The sequence below is a fragment of the Pelophylax lessonae genome (assembly GCF_965119305.1).
Source record: "Pelophylax lessonae genome assembly, chromosome: 11".
Classification (NCBI taxonomy): domain Eukaryota; kingdom Metazoa; phylum Chordata; class Amphibia; order Anura; family Ranidae; genus Pelophylax; species Pelophylax lessonae.
In genome coordinates this window covers 171956559-171976573 of record NC_138778.1, presented here as the reverse complement: position 1 = coordinate 171976573, position 20015 = coordinate 171956559, and the positions used below count along the sequence as shown (strand labels likewise).

General features: G+C 48.6%; 1 protein-coding gene across 1 annotated transcript in view; it reads left to right on the top strand.

The window, feature by feature from the left end:
• Window positions 1–287: 287 nt before the first annotated feature.
• Window positions 288–20015, top strand: part of PHB1 (prohibitin 1) — a 34023-nt gene continuing 14295 nt past the window's right edge. Inside the window, exons 1-3 of the mRNA XM_082271965.1 lie at window positions 288–414; window positions 6909–7008; window positions 19853–20014. Of these exons, the coding sequence (XP_082128091.1) occupies window positions 6921–7008; window positions 19853–20014 (250 nt within the window). The 5' untranslated portion in view covers window positions 288–414; window positions 6909–6920. The remainder of the gene's footprint in view (window positions 415–6908; window positions 7009–19852; window position 20015) is intronic.

Below are 20015 nucleotides of genomic sequence, written 5' to 3'. Positions count from 1 at the left end.
ACGCTAATAAAAATCTGGGCTTTTTATATACTTGTGGCATTTTGCTGCTTTCCTCCCCAACAAGTCAAGCTAGGACTGAGTCACAAGGATAGTGACATTCTGTCAAGTGACACTCTAGGCTCCTCCCCTCCAGGAACACATTTCAGCACACCAACCTCCCCTTTCTCTTGCCACCGCGTGCCCACAGCGTCTGTGCCCTTCCACCAATCAGCGCACGCTGCTCGCAAATGAAGGTTTACGGGAGTTGTAGTCTTTGCCTGCGGGAGTCGAGGCGTAGGAAGAGAGCGGAGAACTACACCTCCCAGAATGCAGCGGACAGCAGGCGGGCGGAGAGCAGGACGCTTGATGAAGGTCGCAGGTCACGCATGCGCAGTGCGGGATTTCGGCTCATGTGGAGGTCAGAGCAGTGAGGAGGTGAGTGCAGGGCTGCGGGAGGCCGGGGACGCTGGAGAGGGGGCATACAGGGAATGGAGGGGTCTGTGTGTGGGTGAGGGGTAGACATGCACGATGTGGGTAGGTATTGAAGGGAACCTACATTTTATCACAGCTAGGGCAGTGTGACCGGTTCTCTTCATGACCCCTACCTATATATTCTACCTTGTAATCTCTGTGTGGGTCCTTACAGGGGGTATTTACCTTTATCCTCCATCAGGGGGTGCACAGGCCTTTACTTCACCCACAGTAAGGGGGGTACAGGCCTTTACCCTGCTTACTATAGGGGGGGGGGGGAATAAGTACGAACCATTACCCTACCCATTATAGGGGGGGGGGGATAAGTATGAACCATTCCCCTACCCACTAAAGGGGGGGGGGGGTATTAAACATTCCCCTACCCACTATGGGGGGGGGGTACTAAACATTCCCCTACCCACTATGGGGGGGGGGGGTACTAAACATTCCCCTACCCACTATGGGGGGGGGGTACTAAACATTCCCCTACCCACTATGGGGGGGGGGTACTAAACATTCCCCTACCCACTATGGGGGGGGTACTAAACATTCCCCTACCCACTATGGGGGGGGGGGGTACTAAACATTCCCCTACCCACTATGGGGGGGGTACTAAACATTCCCCTACCCACTATGGGGGGGGGGTACTAAACATTCCCCTACCCACTATGGGGGGGGTACTAAACATTCCCCTACCCACTATGGGGGGGGGGGGGTACTAAACATTCCCCTACCCACTATGGGGGGGGTACTAAACATTCCCCTACCCACTATGGGGGGGGGTACTAAACATTCCCCTACCCACTATGGGGGGGGGGGGTACTAAACATTCCCCTACCCACTATGGGGGGGGTACTAAACATTCCCCTACCCACTATGGGGGGGGGTACTAAACATTCCCCTACCCACTATGGGGGGGGGGGGGTACTAAACATTCCCCTACCCACTATGGGGGGGGGGTACTAAACATTCCCCTACCCACTATGGGGGGGGGGGGTACTAAACATTCCCCTACCCACTATGGGGGGGGGGGTACTAAACATTCCCCTACCCACTATGGGGGGGGGTACTAAACATTCCCCTACCCACTATGGGGGGGGGGGGTACTAAACATTCCCCTACCCACTATGGGGGGGGGGGTACTAAACATTCCCCTACCCACTATGGGGGGGGGGGGTACTAAACATTCCCCTACCCACTATGGGGGGGGGTACTAAACATTCCCCTACCCACTATGGGGGGGGGGTACTAAACATTCCCCTACCCACTATGGGGGGAGGTGCTAACCATTACCCTAACCACTATGGGGGGGAGGTACTAACCATTACCCTACCCACTATGAGGTGGGGGGAGGTAGTAAACATTCCCCTACCCACTATAGGGGGGGGGAGGTACTAACCATTACCCTACTCACTGCTATTTGGGGGGGGATATTGCCTGTTACCCTACCCGTTATTGGGGGGAGGGGGGTACTAACCTTGACCCTACCCACAATCGGGGGGGGAGGGGGGTACTGACCATTGCTCTACCAGCTATTGAGGGGATAGAGACCTTTACCCTACCCACTATAGGGGGATACTGAACTTTACCCTATTCACTCTCACATGGGAGTAGGGTAAGAGGTAATACCCGCTGTAACCACCTAGTTCACATGGCCTTCCATTGGTGCCTAAGGGTACGGGTTACAGGAGTGCAGAACAAACTGCACTCCTGTGATCCTCAGAAGTTCAGCCAAACCGCTTTGGCTGTACTTCTCTTTTTAAAGTATAACTAAAGACAAACCTTTTTGTTTTTAGATACAGCGCAGAGGGATTAGAACACCTGACAGGTTTTTTATTGGTGTTTTTTTTACCTGTTAGGGTGCTTCACCCTCATTTTTTTTTTTGTCCCATCCTTTTTGTATTGATAACATTAACAATGAAAGTAAAAGACAATTCTTTCGGTTTGGATGCCCCCAGAACAGTAATAAGGGGGGGGGGGGCCTTCCAACATTAGTTCTGGTGACAAACAGGGATACCCTCACTTTGAAGGGATGCCCCCCTTGCTTCCTGCTTTGGCTATGGGACAGGATGTGAAGGTAAATTTCCCCAATTCTACACAGATGGCAAAAAAAAACCTTACAGGGGTTATAAATCATCCCTCCAAAATGGGGGGGGGGGGGGGATAGTTTTGCTTATAGTTTTACTACTTTTTTTTTTTTAAAGGTAAATAGTTTTACTACCTTAAAGAAAAACTCAACTTTTGAGGGAAAAAAAAAAAGAAAACAATCCCCTCTGGGTGATCTATGTGCATTGCAGGGATTTTAAGAAAATCGTTGTAGCCGATTCCTACCTAATTCTGCTTTGAAGGAAAGCTCCTTGTTAGATCATGTCTTGTGCAGGACTGATTATAAATGGGACTTTCTTTTTTGAATCCGCTAATGGACTTGTGGGACTCTTAAAGAGGAAGTAAACCCTCCTCTACAACTTGTACCTATAGGTGATCCTATGATAAGGCTTACCTATAGGTACTGTAAATATCTCCTAAACATGTACCGTTTAGGAGATATTTACCTTACATGCAGCCAGTGACGTCACTGGCGCATGCGCTCTGAAGGAACGGCCGCTCGTGCTAGTCCCGCGCCGTGACTGTCGGCTCTCGTGCGCGGGAGTGACGTCACCGCGGCTCCGGCCAATCAGATGGCCGGATGCCGCGATCCCGGAAGACGGGTGACTGGACATGTCGCCCGTCATAGAGGTGAGTGAGCGGCATGGCGGGGGCTCGTTCTAAGGTAAGTATTGCATAATGAGCTAGTATGCGATGCATACTAGCTCATTATGGCTTTCTCTTGCAGGGTGAAAAAAAAAAAAAATGCACGGGTTTACAACCTCTTTAATGAGGAGAATGGCAGGGTCTGCATTCCTTTAGAAGTCATTACCACTTTAGGAGCATCTCACCATAACGGAAATGTTTGTTGCAGAGGATTCCCTAGACCGGACTTGTACAGTGCATCCGGAAAGCATTCACAGTGCTTCATTTTTTCCACATTTTATGTTGCGGCCTTATTCCAAAATTGATTAAATGTATTATTTTCCTCAAAATTCTACAAACAATACCCCATAATGACAATGCGAAAGAAGTTTGTTAGAAATCTTTGCAAATTTATTAAAAATAAAATAAATGACAAAAATCCCATGTACATAAGTATTCAGTCTTTGTCATGACACTCAAAATTTAGCTCAGGCGCATTCAGTTTCCACAGAGGCCCAGATCTGGGGAAGGGTACAGAAAAATGTCTTCAGCATTGAAGGTCTCAATGAGCACGGTGACCTCCAATCATCCATAACCCCATAACCACCAGGGCTCTTCCTAGAGCGGGCCGCCTGGTCAAACTGAGTGATCGGGGAGAAGGGCCTCAGTCAGGGAGGTGGCCAAGAACCCGATGGTCACTCTGACAGAGCTCCAGTGTTTCTCTGTGGAGATAGGAGAACCTTCCAGAAGAACAACCATCTCTGCAGCACTCCACCAATCAGGCCAGTATGGTAGAGTGGCCAGAGGGAAGCCACTCCATAGTAAAAGGCACATGACAGCCCGCCTTCCTGACCAGGGGGTTTTTTGCGATTTTTTTTTTTTTTTTTTTTTTTTCTGCGTGACTTTGAAGGACAATTGCGCGGTCGTGCAACGCTGTACCTAAACGAATTTCACGTCCTTTTTTCCCACAAACAGAGCTTTCTTTTGGTGGTATTTGATCACCTGTGCGATTTTTTTTTTTTTGATCACGCGCTATAAACAAAAAAAGCGTAATTTTTGCAAAAATAACAATATTTTTCACTTTTTTATATGAAATTCCCCCCAAAAAAATGTAAAAATCAAAATTTAACATTTTCGGCCAAATTGTTTTACGCTACATATGTTTGGTAAAAAAAAATCGCAAAAAGCGTATTTTGATTGGTTTGCGCAAAAGTTATCGCGTTTACTAACAAAGGGACAGATTTTTGTAATTTTTGGTGCTTTTTTTTTAACGAGTAATGGCGGCGATCTGCGATTTTTTTTTTTGCGACATTGCGGCGGACAGATCGGACACTTGACTGACATTTTTGACACTTTTGGGGGTACCAGTGACATTACTGCAGTAATCAGTGCTATATATATGCACTGTTACTGCAAAAATGACACTGGCAGGGAAGGGGTTAACTGTATTGGACAGGGAGGGGTTAAGTGTGTCCTAGGGGTGTGATTCTAACTGTAGGGGGACAGGTCTCCTATTGTAAAAACAAAGATCAACGGTTCTACATAGTAGAACCGTCTGATCTTCATTTTTACACAGGGGAGAATGACAGGCGGCTTGTTTACATAAGCCGCTCTGCCTTTCTCCCGCTGTACCGGCGATCGTAGTGTGACCGGCGGACATCGGGTCCGCCGGTCACACGCCCGCACTCCTTTGTGAACGAGCCAAGACGGGCGCACACCTCGGCGGGCGCGCGCTCGCCCGCTATTGGCTCTAAAAGGAGTGACAGGCGAGCGACGTAGATCTACGTCACTCTGCCTGGCCGGGGCTGACTGTCGCAGTAAATATACTGTGAGCAGTCGGCAACCGGTTAACGTGGGTGGTATGCAACATTCTCATTGGCTGCAATAATGTTTGTTTCGCCTTCAAGTCGGTGAATGGTTTATGTTTCAGTGAAGCTCCATCAAATCCCATGGTTCTCCTGAGACGTTGGGGGGGCCTCCCCTCTTCACATCTGTCCTACGAGGACGATAAGTTTATGTTCTTCCCGTTTTTTTTTTCTTTTGTTTTTTCCAGGGGATTGTGTTTTCAGTTTATTCTTCTTTTTTTTTTTTTTTTTTTACCCCCTACAAGATGTGCCACGTGAATCTCCATTGGTACTATACGTGGCTTTTCACAGTGTATGCAACCTGACCCCATACTCAGACTGCCTGTCTGTGTGACACTATGCTTACCTATATGTCCTACTTATGGACATCTACTGTATATGGCCTCCCACTGGGCGGTTTGAGTTTTATGGTCACACGACTGCTCTATTTTTGCGCTCTTATGGTTTTTTTCTTTTTGCTATGGATACCTTTTACCATTTTTGCCTCTATACTCCTTGCACAGTTGATATTGTCTGCCCATGGATATTCAGGTGAATATAACTTGCTATCCTGGAATGTGGGGGGGGGGGGGGGGTTATTAGGTGATGGAGTGAAACGAGTGTTGCTATTTTCAACCCCCGAAAGCCGTATCAGAATGCGGTAGTGTGCTTACAGGAGACACACCTCCAATCCAATATGTTATCTTTACTAAAGCGCAGGGGTTATCGGACAGCCATGCAGACCAATTTGATGCAGTGTGTGGCGTATGGTCTGAACACACAGGCTGACCCCCCACCCCTTCAACCTCTGCAGCAATGCTGGCAGCACTCGTATGTCTATTTTCCAAAGACAACCTCTGGATATGACACTGAGCACATGCACTCAGCTTCTTTGGTCTACCATGGCGAGGCCTGTTCTGACTGGAACCTGTCCTGTTAAACCACTGTATGGTCTTGGCCACCATGCTGCAGCTCAGTTTCAGGGTCTTGGCAATCTTTTTATAGCCTAGGCCACATGTGTCAAACACAAGGCCCGCGGGCCAAATCTGGTCCTCCAGTCCATTTCATGTGGCCCTCACACCTCTTCTGGAGCTGCAGTAGAGCTCCAGCCCTCCTTTGGGCTTCCTGCAGATGCTGCACTTTCTGCTTCCCAGCTCTGCCACCAACTTCTTCCCAGCAGCAACACAAGGTAAGGGGGTGCACTTTGATGTAAGGGAGGGTGGGGGTGGACTCTTAACATCTGAGGTAAGGTGTTTGGGATACTCTGGACATCTAGTATTACAGATGCAACCGGCCCTTTGAGGGCAATCATAATGCTGATGCGGCCCTTAATGAAGTTGAGTTTGACACCCCTGGCCTAGGCTATCTTTGTGTAGAGCAACAATTCTTTTTTTCAGATCCTCAGAGAGTTCTTTGCCATGAGGAGCCATGTTGAGCTTCCAGTGACCAGTATGAGAGAGTGAGAGTGATAACACCAAATTCACACCTGCTCCCCATTCACACCTGAGACCTTGTAACACTAACAAGTCACATGACACCGGGGAGGGAAAATGGCTAATTGGGCCCAGTTTGGACATTTTCACTTAGCGGTGTACTCATTTTTGTTGCCAGAGGTTTAGACATTAATGGCTGTGTGTTGAGTTATTTTGAGGGGACACCAAATTTACACTGTCATACAAGCTGTACACTCACTACTTTACATTGTAGCAACGTGTCATTTCTTCAGTACTGTCACATGAAAAGATATAATAAAATATTAACTTTTAACTTAAGTGTTCCTCTTGTAGGTATAAAAATTACAGAAATTATGCACATTGCGGCCAGTAATATAGCTCACTAGAAGCTCTATCTAGGATTATTAATTGTGTTCTTCTTTTAATACAGGACTGGTAAACAATGGCCGGAAGATTATTTGAGTCGATTGGAAAGCTTGGACTTGGGCTAGTAGTGGTTGGAGGTGTTGTAAAATCAGCCCTATTTAATGGTGAGTGAAACAGCTGATTTATCTTATTAAAGCACCTTTTTTTTTTTTTTTTTTACCACTTACCGACTGCATTGCATATATATGTTGCGGTTTGCAAGTGGTTAACCAGGATTATGGCTGAAGATATCAGCCATAACCCTGGTACCATTTTTTTGCAGCCAGCGGTTGACTCTCCCATGAAAGCATTTTGAGCTGCTCATGAGCCGCTGGAATGCTTTCCGAAGGGGCAGGAGGGAACATAGTCATGTTGGGGTTATCTATTTATGCGTAACATCATATTTTCCAGAAAAATGCGTTTAACCACTTGCCGACTGCCGCACGACTATTTACGTCGGCAGTCAGCCCCTCACAGGCAGAGCAACATAGGGCTACGTCGCTAGCCTGTGAGGGTCTAGGGAGCGAGCGCGTGCCCAAGGAGGCGCGGTCACGGACCCCCCCCCCCCCCCGCGCCTGTGACCGGCGGACCCAATGTCCGCCGGTCACTCTTGCGATGATCGTCGGTGCAGAGGGAGAAAGGCAGGCGGCTGATGTAAACAAGCCGCCTGCCATTCTCCTCTGTGTAGGGATAGTGATCATACGGTTCTACTATGTAGGACCGTTGATCACTGTTCATACACCTGAAGCCACAGCCAATCACAGTTAGAATCACGCCCCTAGGGACACACATAACCCCTCCCTCTCAAAAAAAGTTAACCCCTTCACTGCCAGTGTAATTTTACGGTAACAGTGCATATGTATAGCACTGATTACTGTAGTAATGTCACTGGTAACACCAAAAGTGTCAAAAATGTCAGTCAAGGGTCCGATCTGTCCGTTGCAGTACCGCAAAAAAAATCGCAGATTGCTGCCATTACGCCTTAAAAAAAGACAAAAATCTTTCCCTTTGTTAGTAAACACGATAACTTTTTCGCAAACCAATCAAAATACGCTTTTTGCGTGTTTTTTTTTTTTTTTTTTTGTTTTTTACCAAACATATGTAGCATAAAACAAATTGGGCGAAAATTTTAAAAAATTTAGATTTTTACATTTTTTTGGGGGGGGGGGGGGGGGGAATTTCATATAAAAAAAATGTGAAAAATATTGTTGTTTTTGCAAAATTGACGCTTTTTTTTTTTTTTTTTTTTTTTTTGATAGCGTATGATCAAAAAATCGCACAGGTGATCAAATACCACCAAAAGAAAGCTCTTTTTGTGGGGAAAAAAAGGACATCAATTTCATTTGGGTACAGCGTTGCACGACCGCGCAATTGTCCGTTAAAGTCACGCAGTGCCGAATCGCAAAATAGGCCCTGGTCAGGAAGGGGGTAAAATCGTCCGGGGCTTAAGTGGTTAAAAAACCGCTGCGCAAAATACCGCTTGACATAAAAAATTGCAATGATCACTTTTTTCTTTTATTTTATTTTTTTCCCCCTAGGGTCTGTTTAAAAAAAAAAAAAAAAAAAATTGAGTGTTGAGGGAGTAATTTTGTAGCAAAAAAATACGGATTTAAATTTGTAAACAAAAGTGCCAGAAAAAGTCTGGTTGGCAAGTGGTTAACCACTTCTGGACCGGAAGGTTTTACCCCCTTAATGACCAGGCCATTCTTCTTCTTTTTTTTTTTTTTTTTTTTTTTTTTGCGTTACGGCTCTGTGACGCTGTAACCCAAAAAAATTTATCTTTTTTTCCCACAAATAGAAATCTCTTTTGGTGGTATTTGATCACTTCTTCAGTTTTATTGCGCTATAAACAAAAAAGAGTGACAAAAAAGCAATATTTTTTACTTTCTGCTATAAAACACAGCCAATAATAATAATAACACAGCCAATAAAAATAATTTTTTTTTTTTTTTTTTTGCGGGCCCGTGACATTGCGGCAGACATATTGGACACCTAACTGACAATTTTTGGGGGACCAGTGACATTACTACAGTAATCAGTGCCAAAAATATGCACTGTTACTGTACTAATAACACTGGCAGGGAAGGGGTTAACATCAGGGGTGATCAAAGGGTTGTTTGTCCCTAGGGGGTGCTTTCTAACTATGTGGGGGATGGACTGACTAGATGAACATAGAGATCCGTGTTCCAAAATAGCAGGAACAAAGCATCCCTGTGTTCATCTGTGACAGAACGACAGTCTGCCTTGTTTTGCCACTGGTCTGTCTCTATGGGAAGACTTCGCGGGGGACCGGCGGACATCGCATCTGCTGATTGCCCCCCCCCCCACTGGCTTTTAAAGCCGACCTGCCCTAGTATGAGTGCAGTGGCTGGTCGGCAATTGGTTAAACAACAAACTTGTTAAACTTACCTGCTCTGTGTAATTTTGCATAGAGTAGCCCCGATCCTCCTCTTCTCCGGTCCCCCGCCACTCCTGTCTCTTCCTGCCTTTTGAGTATCTTCCCTCCCTCTGGACCAAGAGGAGGGAGATGCACCTAGGTTTTTTACCTTTAATGCAAAAATGCATTAAGGTAAAACTTTTAGCCTTTACAACCAGTTTAAAGTGACTGTGACGCTTCAATGCTTTTTGATGATTTTTTTTTCCTTTTTAAAATAACATATGCACCTTCTCTGTACCGTTTGTTTTGCACAGAGCAGCCCTGATCCTCTTCTTGGGTCCCCCCTGCTTCTGGCCCGTAACCCCCACCACCGGGGCTCATGCTCACTCCTGACCCCCGCACTGTGCGTCCATTGACACAGCGCCCCGCCCCCAATTGACTTGACCCCGCCCCCAATGGCTCCTGCTGCTATCTGAGCCAACGAGGGAGAGATTTGAGAGCCTCCGCTCTTGTGCACAATCCTGGTTCAAGATGAGCCTCAGGAAAGTATGGGGGGGGGGGGGCGGCTGGGGGAGGTGAGCTGCATGCAGAAAATATTTTTACCCCAATACAGAGAATGCATCATGGAAAAAAAAAAAAAAACCTTCTGCCTTTACAACCATTTTAAAGGAGATTTCCACTTTAAGTGTACATTTGTTCGATCCCATCCAGTACATCTTCACAATACATGCATATTTCCCCATAGGTAACCCTGCAAGTACAGAAAGATATGCCGGAATTGAATTCATCTCCTCGGACCCCTTTCACACATGTTGTTGTCCATTTTTCATCCATCCGTAGATGCATGAACAACAGACATTAATGAGTTTAAAAACTGTTTTAAATGGATGATCATCCTTTTACATCAGTTTACATCTGCATTCGTTGTTTGAAATGGATCAAAGCTCTATTTTTCTTCCGTGTTTTTTTTTTTTTTTAAACAGATCGGGTGAAAAATGTATGTAAACTGACAAACTGTCCATTTTTCCATCCGTGTTTGCATTGGTAGTGGATGTAAATAAACTGATGATAATCCAATGAAAACTTCATCCATTTAAAAGGGAAAAAAAAAAAAAAAATGACTCAACTGAATGGGTCATACAGTGTGAAGGGGGCCCAAGTCCTGTTATAAGCTGACTGCACATAGCATTTTGTGGACTAAGGCTTTGCCTAGTTGTCTTTTGCTAAACTACTTGGCACCCCCAGATCTCTAACATAAAGGCTAATTATTATATACTCCTGGGGGGCAGTGTGTGATGTCATCAGCCTGCCTCTCATAGGATACAAAACCTTCCTCTGAATGGCTGAGTAGTGCTCAGCCCGTCCCGATTTTCCTTTTGGGATTGGGACGGGATGTTCTTATCTTGCTGCAGGAACACAGCGCTGTGTTCTGAATGTAGATGAGGCTGCATACAATTTGTACGACGCTTAACAGCCACTGAAACTAATGAGGTAAATAATTTGATCGGGCCAGCCTGGTCCAAACAAACTATTTAGAGTTAAATGAAACCTGGAGATCAGCTTTCAAGTGTAGCTGCACCTTTATCCTGAAAAAACTCCCTATGTCCTCTCTTCCCATCCCCCTACCTAGGAGGCACAAATCAGCCCTCAGATATAGCAAAGTACCCCTCTACATTGTCTGTCTGGATTTCAGTTGTGCCAGACAGTTTACTTTCAGTGCTCGGTTTGGGTTTTGTGCTCCACTGCACAGGCACATATACACACTCCATGAATAGGAGATCCGAGTCGGGAAGTCTTCCCAGTGTAGACGGCAATAGAATAGTTTTGGCTGTGGTCTCACCTTGAGAACTTGGGTTGAGTCAAGATGTTATAGCAAGACATTACGTCTAAACATCCCTAACACTTTATCTTGTGTCTTGTAACCTTGGCATTTGGATATGAGTGCAGCGTGGAAACAAATGTCAAGTGATTATTTTATTTTATTTTTTTTTTTTTTTTTTTTTTTTTTTTAGAAAATCTGCTTTTGAGTTCTACTAGAGTAGAGCATATTTATTTTCAAAGTGAATTTTGCACATATCTTGGTGAATGAGGTAAAACAGTGGCCTCCAAACTGCGCCCCCTTGCATGCCTTTATCCGGCCCTTGGGGCATGATTCTTCCTGCTGACCCCCAACAGTGTGGCACTATTCTTCCTGCAGACCAACCCCTGCCCCCCCCCCCAACAGTGTGGGATGATTCTTCCCGCTGAACCCCCCCAACTATATGGCACAATTCTTCCTGCTGACCCCCCCCCCAACAGTATGACACAATTCTTCCTGCTGACCCCCCCAACAGTGTGACACAATTCTTCCTGCTGACCCCCCCAACAGTGTGGCACAATTCTTCCTGCTGACCCCCCCTCCAACAGTGTGGCACAATTCTTCCTGCTGACCCCCCCTCCAACAGTGTGGCACAATTCTTCCTGCTGACCCCCCCTCCAACAGTGTGGCACAATTCTTCCTGCTGACCCCCCCTCCAACAGTGTGGCACAATTCTTCCTGCTGACCCCCCCTCCAACAGTGTGGCACAATTCTTCCTGCTGACCCCCCCTCCAACAGTGTGGCACAATTCTTCCTGCTGACCCCCCCCTCCAACAGTGTGGCACAATTCTTCCTGCTGACCCCCCCTCCAACAGTGTGGCACAATTCTTCCTGCTGACCCCCCCTCCAACAGTGTGGCACAATTCTTCCTGCTGACCCCCCCTCCAACAGTGTGGCACAATTCTTCCTGCTGACCCCCCCTCCAACAGTGTGGCACAATTCTTCCTGCTGACCCCCCCTCCAACAGTGTGGCACAATTCTTCCTGCTGACCCCCCCTCCAACAGTGTGGCACGATTCTTCCTGCTGACCCCCCACAGTGTGGCACGATTCTTCCTGCTGACCCCCCACAGTGTGGCACGATTCTTCCTGCTGACCCCCCCCCCCCCCCCAACAGTGTGGCACGATTCTTCCTGCTGACCCCTCCAACAGTGTGGCACGATTCTTCCTGCTGACCCCAACCCCCCCCCCCCCCCAACAGTGTAGCACGATTCTTCCCGCTGACCCCCCCCCCCAACAGTGTGGCACGATTCTTCCTGCTGACCAAGCCCCGCCCCCCCAACAGTGTGGCATGATTCTTCCCGCTGACCCCTCCCCCCCCAACAGTATGACACAATTCTTCCTGCTGACCCCTCCAACAGTGTGGCACGATTCTTCCTGCTGACCCCCCCCCCCCCCCCAACAGTGTGGAACGATTCTTCCTGCTGACCCCCCCAACAGTGTGGCACGATTCTTCCTGCTGACCCCCTCCCCCACCACCAACAGTGTGGTCATCTCACAGATGCCAATTAATGGGCATACCCAATCATGTTCAAGATAAAAATGGAAGAGAACTGGATTTTTTGCTCACACATGATTGCATTATTGCCCATAAAAACAAAAAAGCTCATTCTTCCTGCTAATTGAAGAGCTCTAGGTCTGACTTGGCAGGGGCTGTGTAAGACCTTTGCAGAGAGACCACTGCTTCCCCAAAGAGATCAGAGGTCCTTCAGTACAGCATGCTAGCTGGAAATAGACTTTGTACTCTAAAACAATTAAACCATTAGACATTGCACATCTTTTTGTTTTATTGCACCGAGAATGTATTCAACTTATTTAAAGTGTTACCAAAGGCAATTTTTTTAAATTAAAATATTAAACATGTTCTACTCCCCTACTGGCCCCATGCTTCCTCTTCTGGGGTCCCTCGCTGATGATCTTGGCTTCTCCACTTACTGTATGCCCCCATAACAAGCTGCTTGCCACATGGGCGCACACAGTGCGTGCTCCATTTTGTGTGTGACTATGGAGCCTCTCTTCATAGACAGAGCATGGCTTGACCCCGCTCTCCACTTCCTCATCACAGCATTTGATTGACAGCAGCAGGAGCCACTGTGTGATGGGGAAGAGAGGGGAGAGAAGAGATTGTCGTGCACAGTGCTCGATCGATTGAGGACTCGGGTAAGTATTGTGGGAGCTGGTGGAGGACAGCTGTAAAAATATTTTCTCTTACGTCCTCCGACAGTCGCCGCCTCTTCATATTCATCACTAATGGGGGTTATTGACCTTTGCTCCGTAGGAGTGCTAGGCAACAGAATATATTAATATCAAAGCTTTTAGCATATCCCACCCCCAGGGGGTGGTCCCCTCAGTCAATACCTCCTTGCTTCCTGCATACCAACTCAGTTTCATATGCCTAGCTCAGGAGTGCAGGCTGTTCCTGTGCTGGGGCTCTTAGTCTCAGCCACTTTTCTCTTTTTTTGATTTTATTTGAAGTTTTTTCTCTTTCTTTTACTTAGCTGTTTATTTCCAGCGTTAGTTCTTCTGATGAAGATGATTCTGTGGAGCTGGGTCTCAGTCTGGCCACCCTGGATCCCAGGGCTCAGGGCCAGGGGCTTCCCAGCCTGCCATCGAGCGTTCAGCTTAGGTTTTGCCCTGGCACATTGAACGACCCATCCCTGTTCGCTGCAGGGATGCTATCGGTGAGGTGGCTACCTCACTGGACGCCATTGCGGTTTCGCACCGCAACTCCACTGCGTCATGCTTACGACACTCCCTGTCCTCAGTACTGCAGTTTGGTCGCTGGAGCAGGCTCCCCACGCCATCCGGACTGGTAAGTGTATGTCTATGTGGGGTGTCAGTCTGGGACTGTGTGACCCTGCATGTCTGTGTGCTGCTGTGCTCCCTGTCAGCTCCTGTGTGCACTTGCTGACTGTGTGTGTGGGCTGTGAGCGGGGGGCTCTCCTGCTCTGCTGGGTGCCATATGAAGCAGCAGGATTTTAGACATGCTGTGCGGCGATCCGCCATTTTTCTGGGGCAAAAATTATGGTGGCAGGTCCTGTGAGGTACTGCACACGTTTTTGGCGCCAAACGCCGCCATTTTGGGCGGCGATCGATCCACATGTCAGCGCCATGTTCTCTTTGCCCAGGGTTTTGTCCTCAGCCGAGCGGCCATGTTTGTGTAGCCTTACAGAGGCTTCATAGGGGCGGTCAGTCTTGCATCACTTCCTTTTCCTCTGCGACAGCGATCGGTGCAGCAGCCTGTGTGAGCTCTCCAGGTTATATATCTCTTTTTTTTTTTTTTTTTTTTCCTGTATTCCTTGCCCAGTTTCTTATCCCTGTGGGGGTCAGTGTATTCAGTGGGTGTGGTGGGCAGCGCTTGCCACGATCTTAAAGGGGCAGTACCCTTTATTAATAAATTTGCTGGGGCATGGATTCTCAGGATTGCAAGTTTCCTCCCACCTTGGTGGGGGGGCCAAGGGGCTGCTGCTTCCCCCGAGGGGGCTGATCTGGCCACTATTGTGGCAAACTTAGCTGCTCAGGTGCAGATGCTGGTGGCCTGATCGATCCACTAAACGGCCCAGGGTGTCTATTTCCTCTGATTCAGAGGGCGATGGGGCTGCTATGGCTGGAGTGCCCTTCTCAGGGTCTCACTCATCCCTAGAACTTGTGGGGTCTGACGGGGAGGCTGAGGTGGAAGGGGTTGATAATTCTCCCCCTGGCTCGTCTGAAGAGCTTGCACTCATGGATGAGTTGGTTGCTTCTATCAAGCAAACGCTGCATTTGCAGGATGAACCATGTCCTCCTGCTTTGATGTCCTCTTATGGGACGCAGAGAAAACGCAAAACTTCGCAGGTTTTTCCTTGCTCTACGGAATTTCAGCGCGCGGTTGATGAGCAATGGCGCAATATAAAGAAGCCTTTTGCTGTGCCGAGTAGGTTCAAGCTGCGTTATCCCTTTTCACCGGCTACTGATGAGCGTTGGTGTGTACAGCCTCAGGTGGATCACGCGGTGGCGATTTTGAATAAATCAACTGCGATCCCTGCTGAGGATACCCCGGTGTTCCGGGACCCGACGGACAGGAGATTGGAATCTCTGGCCCGTCATGCTTGATATGGTTGCTGGCTCTATGCTGAAGCCTATTTTTGCTTCCATAATGGCAGCCCAGGCTATTGCGGATTGGACGCAGGTGCTCAAGCGCACTCTGGTGGCTGCCTCTGCCCCGCCGACAACTTTGGCTATGGTGGATCAGATTCATCAGGGTGTCATGTATTTGTGTGATGCGGACTTGGATTTAGTCCCTTTGGCGGCGCGCCTTTCTGGTGTGGTGGTCTTGAACCGTCGCCTGATATGGTTGAAATGTTGGTCGGTTGACCAATCTTCTCGCAAGACTCTGGCAAATTTGCCCTACGCTGGATCTCGCCTTTTTGGCGAATCTTTGGATACTCTGATAAAGGGTAATTCTGGGGGTAAGAGCACTCTCTTGCCCCAATCTCACAAGGCTAAGTTTGTTCGTGGTAAGAAGAAGAATGCTTCGTTTAGGCCCTCTCAGGGGTCCTTTCGTGCCTTTCGGTCGCACTATAAGGGCAAGCCCTTCAAAGGCCAAGGCTCCCAGAAGAAGCCGTGGGCGGCTAAGCAGAAGTCCGGCCAGTCTGGATCCGCTGCCCATAACAATGCGGCCTGAAGGGGCGCCCTCACCCGTTTCTGGGGTGGGGGGACGTTTGCTCCGTTTTCTTCAACCCTGGCTGGACCGCATCGGGACAGGTGGGTTCAGGAAATCGTTCGATCTGGATACAAGATCGAGTTTCTCTCTCGGCCGGCGGGCAGATTTTTCCCCTCAAACCTTCAGCTGACTCCGGAGCGCTTGCAGGATCTGCACCTGGCGGTGCGGGACCTGCGGGCCCAGGGAGTGGTGGTTCCGGTGCCTCATCGGGACAGATTTCGGGGGTTCTATTCCAATCTGTTCACTGTGCCCAGAAAGGAGGGCAAGGTACGTCCGATTTTGGACTTAAAAGCTCTGAACCGCTTTGTGCGGGTTCGCAAGTTCCGCATGGAATCCCTACGCTCGGTGGTGGCTGCCCTGGTTCCGGGGGAATTCATGGCCTCCATCGACTTGAAGGATGCGTACCTACACATCCCCATTTTTGAGGGTCACCAGAGGTACCTTCGATTTGCCATTGCGGAGGATCATTATCAATTTGTGGCGTTACCCTTCGGTCTCGTTTTCACCAAGGTGCTTGCGCCGGTTCTGGCCTTACTGAGAGCCCAGGGCATCTCTGTCTTGGGGTATCTGGACGATATCCTGATTCGGTCCGCGACCAGTCAGGGTCTGGTGAACGACCTGTCCATCACGATGCAGACTGCAGGAATTCGGCTGGACGATCAATTTTCCAAAATCGACGTTGTGTCCGTCGGTTCGTCTTCCCTACCTGGGGATGATTCTGGACTCTATTCAGGCGAAGGTCTTCCTGCCAGAAGACAAGCTTCGGACACTTCAGTGCGAAGTCAGGTCCCTCAGGGACAATCAGTGCTCATCCCTCCGGACGTGTATGAGGTGTCTGGGATTGATGGTTTCGGCCTTCGAGGCGATTCCCTTCGCCCAGTTTCACACACGGGAGCTTCAGGCGGAGGTTCTGGCCGTGTGGGACGGGCGTCCGCAATCTCTGGATCTGCGGATTTCGTTGAACCGCCTCACCCGAAGGGGTCTTTGGTGGTGGCTCCAGTCCCCGGCGGTGTCGGGGGGGCAAGTCTTTTCGTCCCTTGTCATGGACGGTGATCACCGTGGATGCCAGCCTGTCGGGCTGGGGTGGTGTTCTGGGCGTTTTGTCCGCCCAGGGTACTTGGTCGGAGGAGGAATCCTCTCTTCCGATCAACATTCTGGAATTGCGAGCGATAAATTTCTGCGTTGGACAGACAGGCTTCAGGGCCGTCCAGTTCGGGTGCAGACGGACAATGCCACAGCTGTGGCCTACATCAACCGCCAAGGGGGCACCAGGAGTGCCCGGGCGGCTCGGGAAGTAGCCGACATTCTGTCTTGGGCCGAGACGCACGTCCCGGCGATTTCTGCAGTTCACATTCCGGGGGTGGAAAACTGGCAGGCGGATTATCTGAGCCGCCAGACCCTGGACCAGGGGGAATGGTCCCTTCACCCGGATGTCTTCCAGATGTTGTGCGCGAAGTGGGGGTCCCCAGATGTGGACCTGTTTGCGTCTCGTCTAAACCACAAGGTGGAAAGGTTCGTGGCAAGGACGCGCGATCCTCGGGCAGACGCCTCGGACGCGTTAGTGACGTCCTGGCCTCAGTATCGCCTGATGTATGCCTTTCCACCGATTCAGCTGCTGTCCAGGTTCCTTCGCAGGTTGGCCTCGGAACCGAAAACGGTGATTCTGGTGGCACCGGACTGGCCTCGCCGGTCTTGGTACGCAGACCTCGTGAATCTGGCGGTCGACGCTCCGTTGCGTCTGCCACTTTGAGAAGATCTCCTGTCTCAAGGACCGATATTCCATCCTGCTTTACAGTCGCTGGCTTTAACGGCCTGGCTGTTGGAAGCCAGGTCCTGAAGGATAGGGGTCTCTCTCCTGAGGTCATTCCCACTTTGATCAAGGCCAGGAAGGCCTCTTCAGGGAAGATTTACTACCTTACTTGGAAGGCGTATTTTGCCTGGTATGAGTCCAAGGGGTTTTCCCCTCGCTCATACTCTGTATCGAGAGTGTTGGCTTTCCTTCAAACGGGCGTGGGCCAGCGTTTGGCGTTGGCCACGATTAAGGGTCAGATTTCTGCGCTGGCCGTTCTTTTTCAACGTCCTGTGGCGTCTAACTCTTTGGTTAGCACCTTTGTTCAAGGGGTGCGACATTTGGTCCCTCCTAGGAGGGAGCCTTTGCCTCCATGGGATTTGAACCTTGTTCTGTCCGTGTTGCAACATGCTCCTTTTGAAAATATCAGGGAGATCTCGTTGTCTTTGTTGTCCAAGAAGGTTGCCTTCTTAGTAGTGATCACTTCGGCTCGCAGGGTGTCGGAGCTGGCGGCCTTGTCCTGTAAGTCTCCGTATTTGGTGATTCACTTGGATAAGGTGGTCTTGCGACCTAACCCATCTTTTCTTCCGAAAAGAATTTCTGATTTTCACCTCAATGAGGACATTGTCTTACCTTCGCTTTGCGGGAAGCCTAAGCATCCGAAGGAGGTGGCTTTACATTCCTTGGATGTTGTTAGGGCGATCAGGGTTTACCTATCATCGACAAAATCCTTTCGCAAGTCGGATTCTCTTTGTCCTTCCTGAGGGACCTCGGAAGGGCATGGCGGCGTCGGCTTCTACCATCGCCAAATGGATCAGCCAGACCATTGAGCAGGCCTATGCTTTGAGGGGGAAGGTTCCTCCCATGCCTGTGAAGGCGCACTCTACCAGATCTCTGAGTACGTCTTGGGCCTGTCATCATCGGGCTTCTGTGGCCCAGGTGTGTAAGGCGGCGACTTGGTCGTCCGTTCACACCTTCTCCATATTTTACCAAGTGGATGTTCAGGCATCGGCAGATGCTTCTTTTGGCCGTAAAGTTCTTAGTGCGGTGGTGCCTTAGGGTCCCTTATTTGGGCCCTTGGCTGTTGGGGTGTTTTTACCCCTAGGTTACTTGTTTTTTCCTGGGTTGTTGCTCCTGTTGAGCTCGTTTTTTTCCTGTTGCCCAGTTGGTTCTCTTACTTTGGTAAGGTTCCTTTCTCTGATGTGGGTATTGCGTTGCTTTAGGCACGGCTGCTTTTTTCCCACCCCTCATGTCTACACTGCTTTGGGACGTCCCCATTAGTGACGAATATGAAGAGGCGGCGACTGTCGGAGGACGTAAGAGAAAACTGAATTTTTGTAAAATCTTACCTGTAAAATTCCTTTCTCTGAGTGCTCCGACAGTCGCCGCCCCCGCCCCTCTTTTGGGGTTTGTTTGTATACTCTACTGCTATTCTACTGAAACTGAGTTGGTATGCAGGAAGCAAGGAGGTATTGACTGAGGGGACCACCCCCTGGGGGTGGGATATGCTAAAAGCTTTGATATTAATATATTCTGTTGCCTAGCACTCCTACGGAGCAAAGGTCAATAACCCCCATAAGTGACGAATATGAAGAGGCGGCGACTGTCGGAGGACTCAGAGAAAGGAATTTTACAGGTAAGATTTTACAAAAATTCCGTTTTTTTACCTTAAAGAGGAACTGCAGTCTGCTCACATAATTTGTAATAAAAACCTCTTTGCCCTTTAGCCACTTTGCATATTATTTTATATGTATCGGAGATTTAATACATGGAAAGATGAAAAAAATGACTGAAGAGCCGCTTTAATGCAGGGAATGCATTAGTAAAAAAAAATAAAAGAATTGTCTTTAGAACCACTTTAGGCTAAAAGTTCAGTTGTGTTTAAATACCTTTTTCATTGTAGTGTAACTAAAACATTGATTTAAAGTGGTTCTAAAGGCAGAAGGTTTTTTATCCCAATGCATTCTGTGCAGCAGCCCCCTAATACTTGCCTGAGCCCCATCTCGATATAGCGATGTTGCATGAGAGTCTCGGCTGCCAGGGACTCTACCTCCACATTGGCACCATTGGCTCCCGCTGCTGTCAATCAAAGTTAGTGAGGTATATTCGTACAGTTCATTCTTCAGCTAATCAAGTTGAATTTTCCTTTTTTTAATTTTTTTTTTTTTTGTGTTACCAATCTATTCTGGTTTGGCTTCACATGTTTGGTTTTCATGGTTTGTATTCTTTTTTTTCTACTCACCAGTGGATGCTGGCCACCGCGCTGTCATATTTGACCGATTCCGAGGAGTTCAAGAAACTGTAGTAGATGAAGGAACACATTTCATCATCCCCTGGGTGCAGAAACCAATCATCTTTGACTGCCGGTCCCGCCCCCGCAACGTCCCTGTGATTACAGGGAGCAAAGG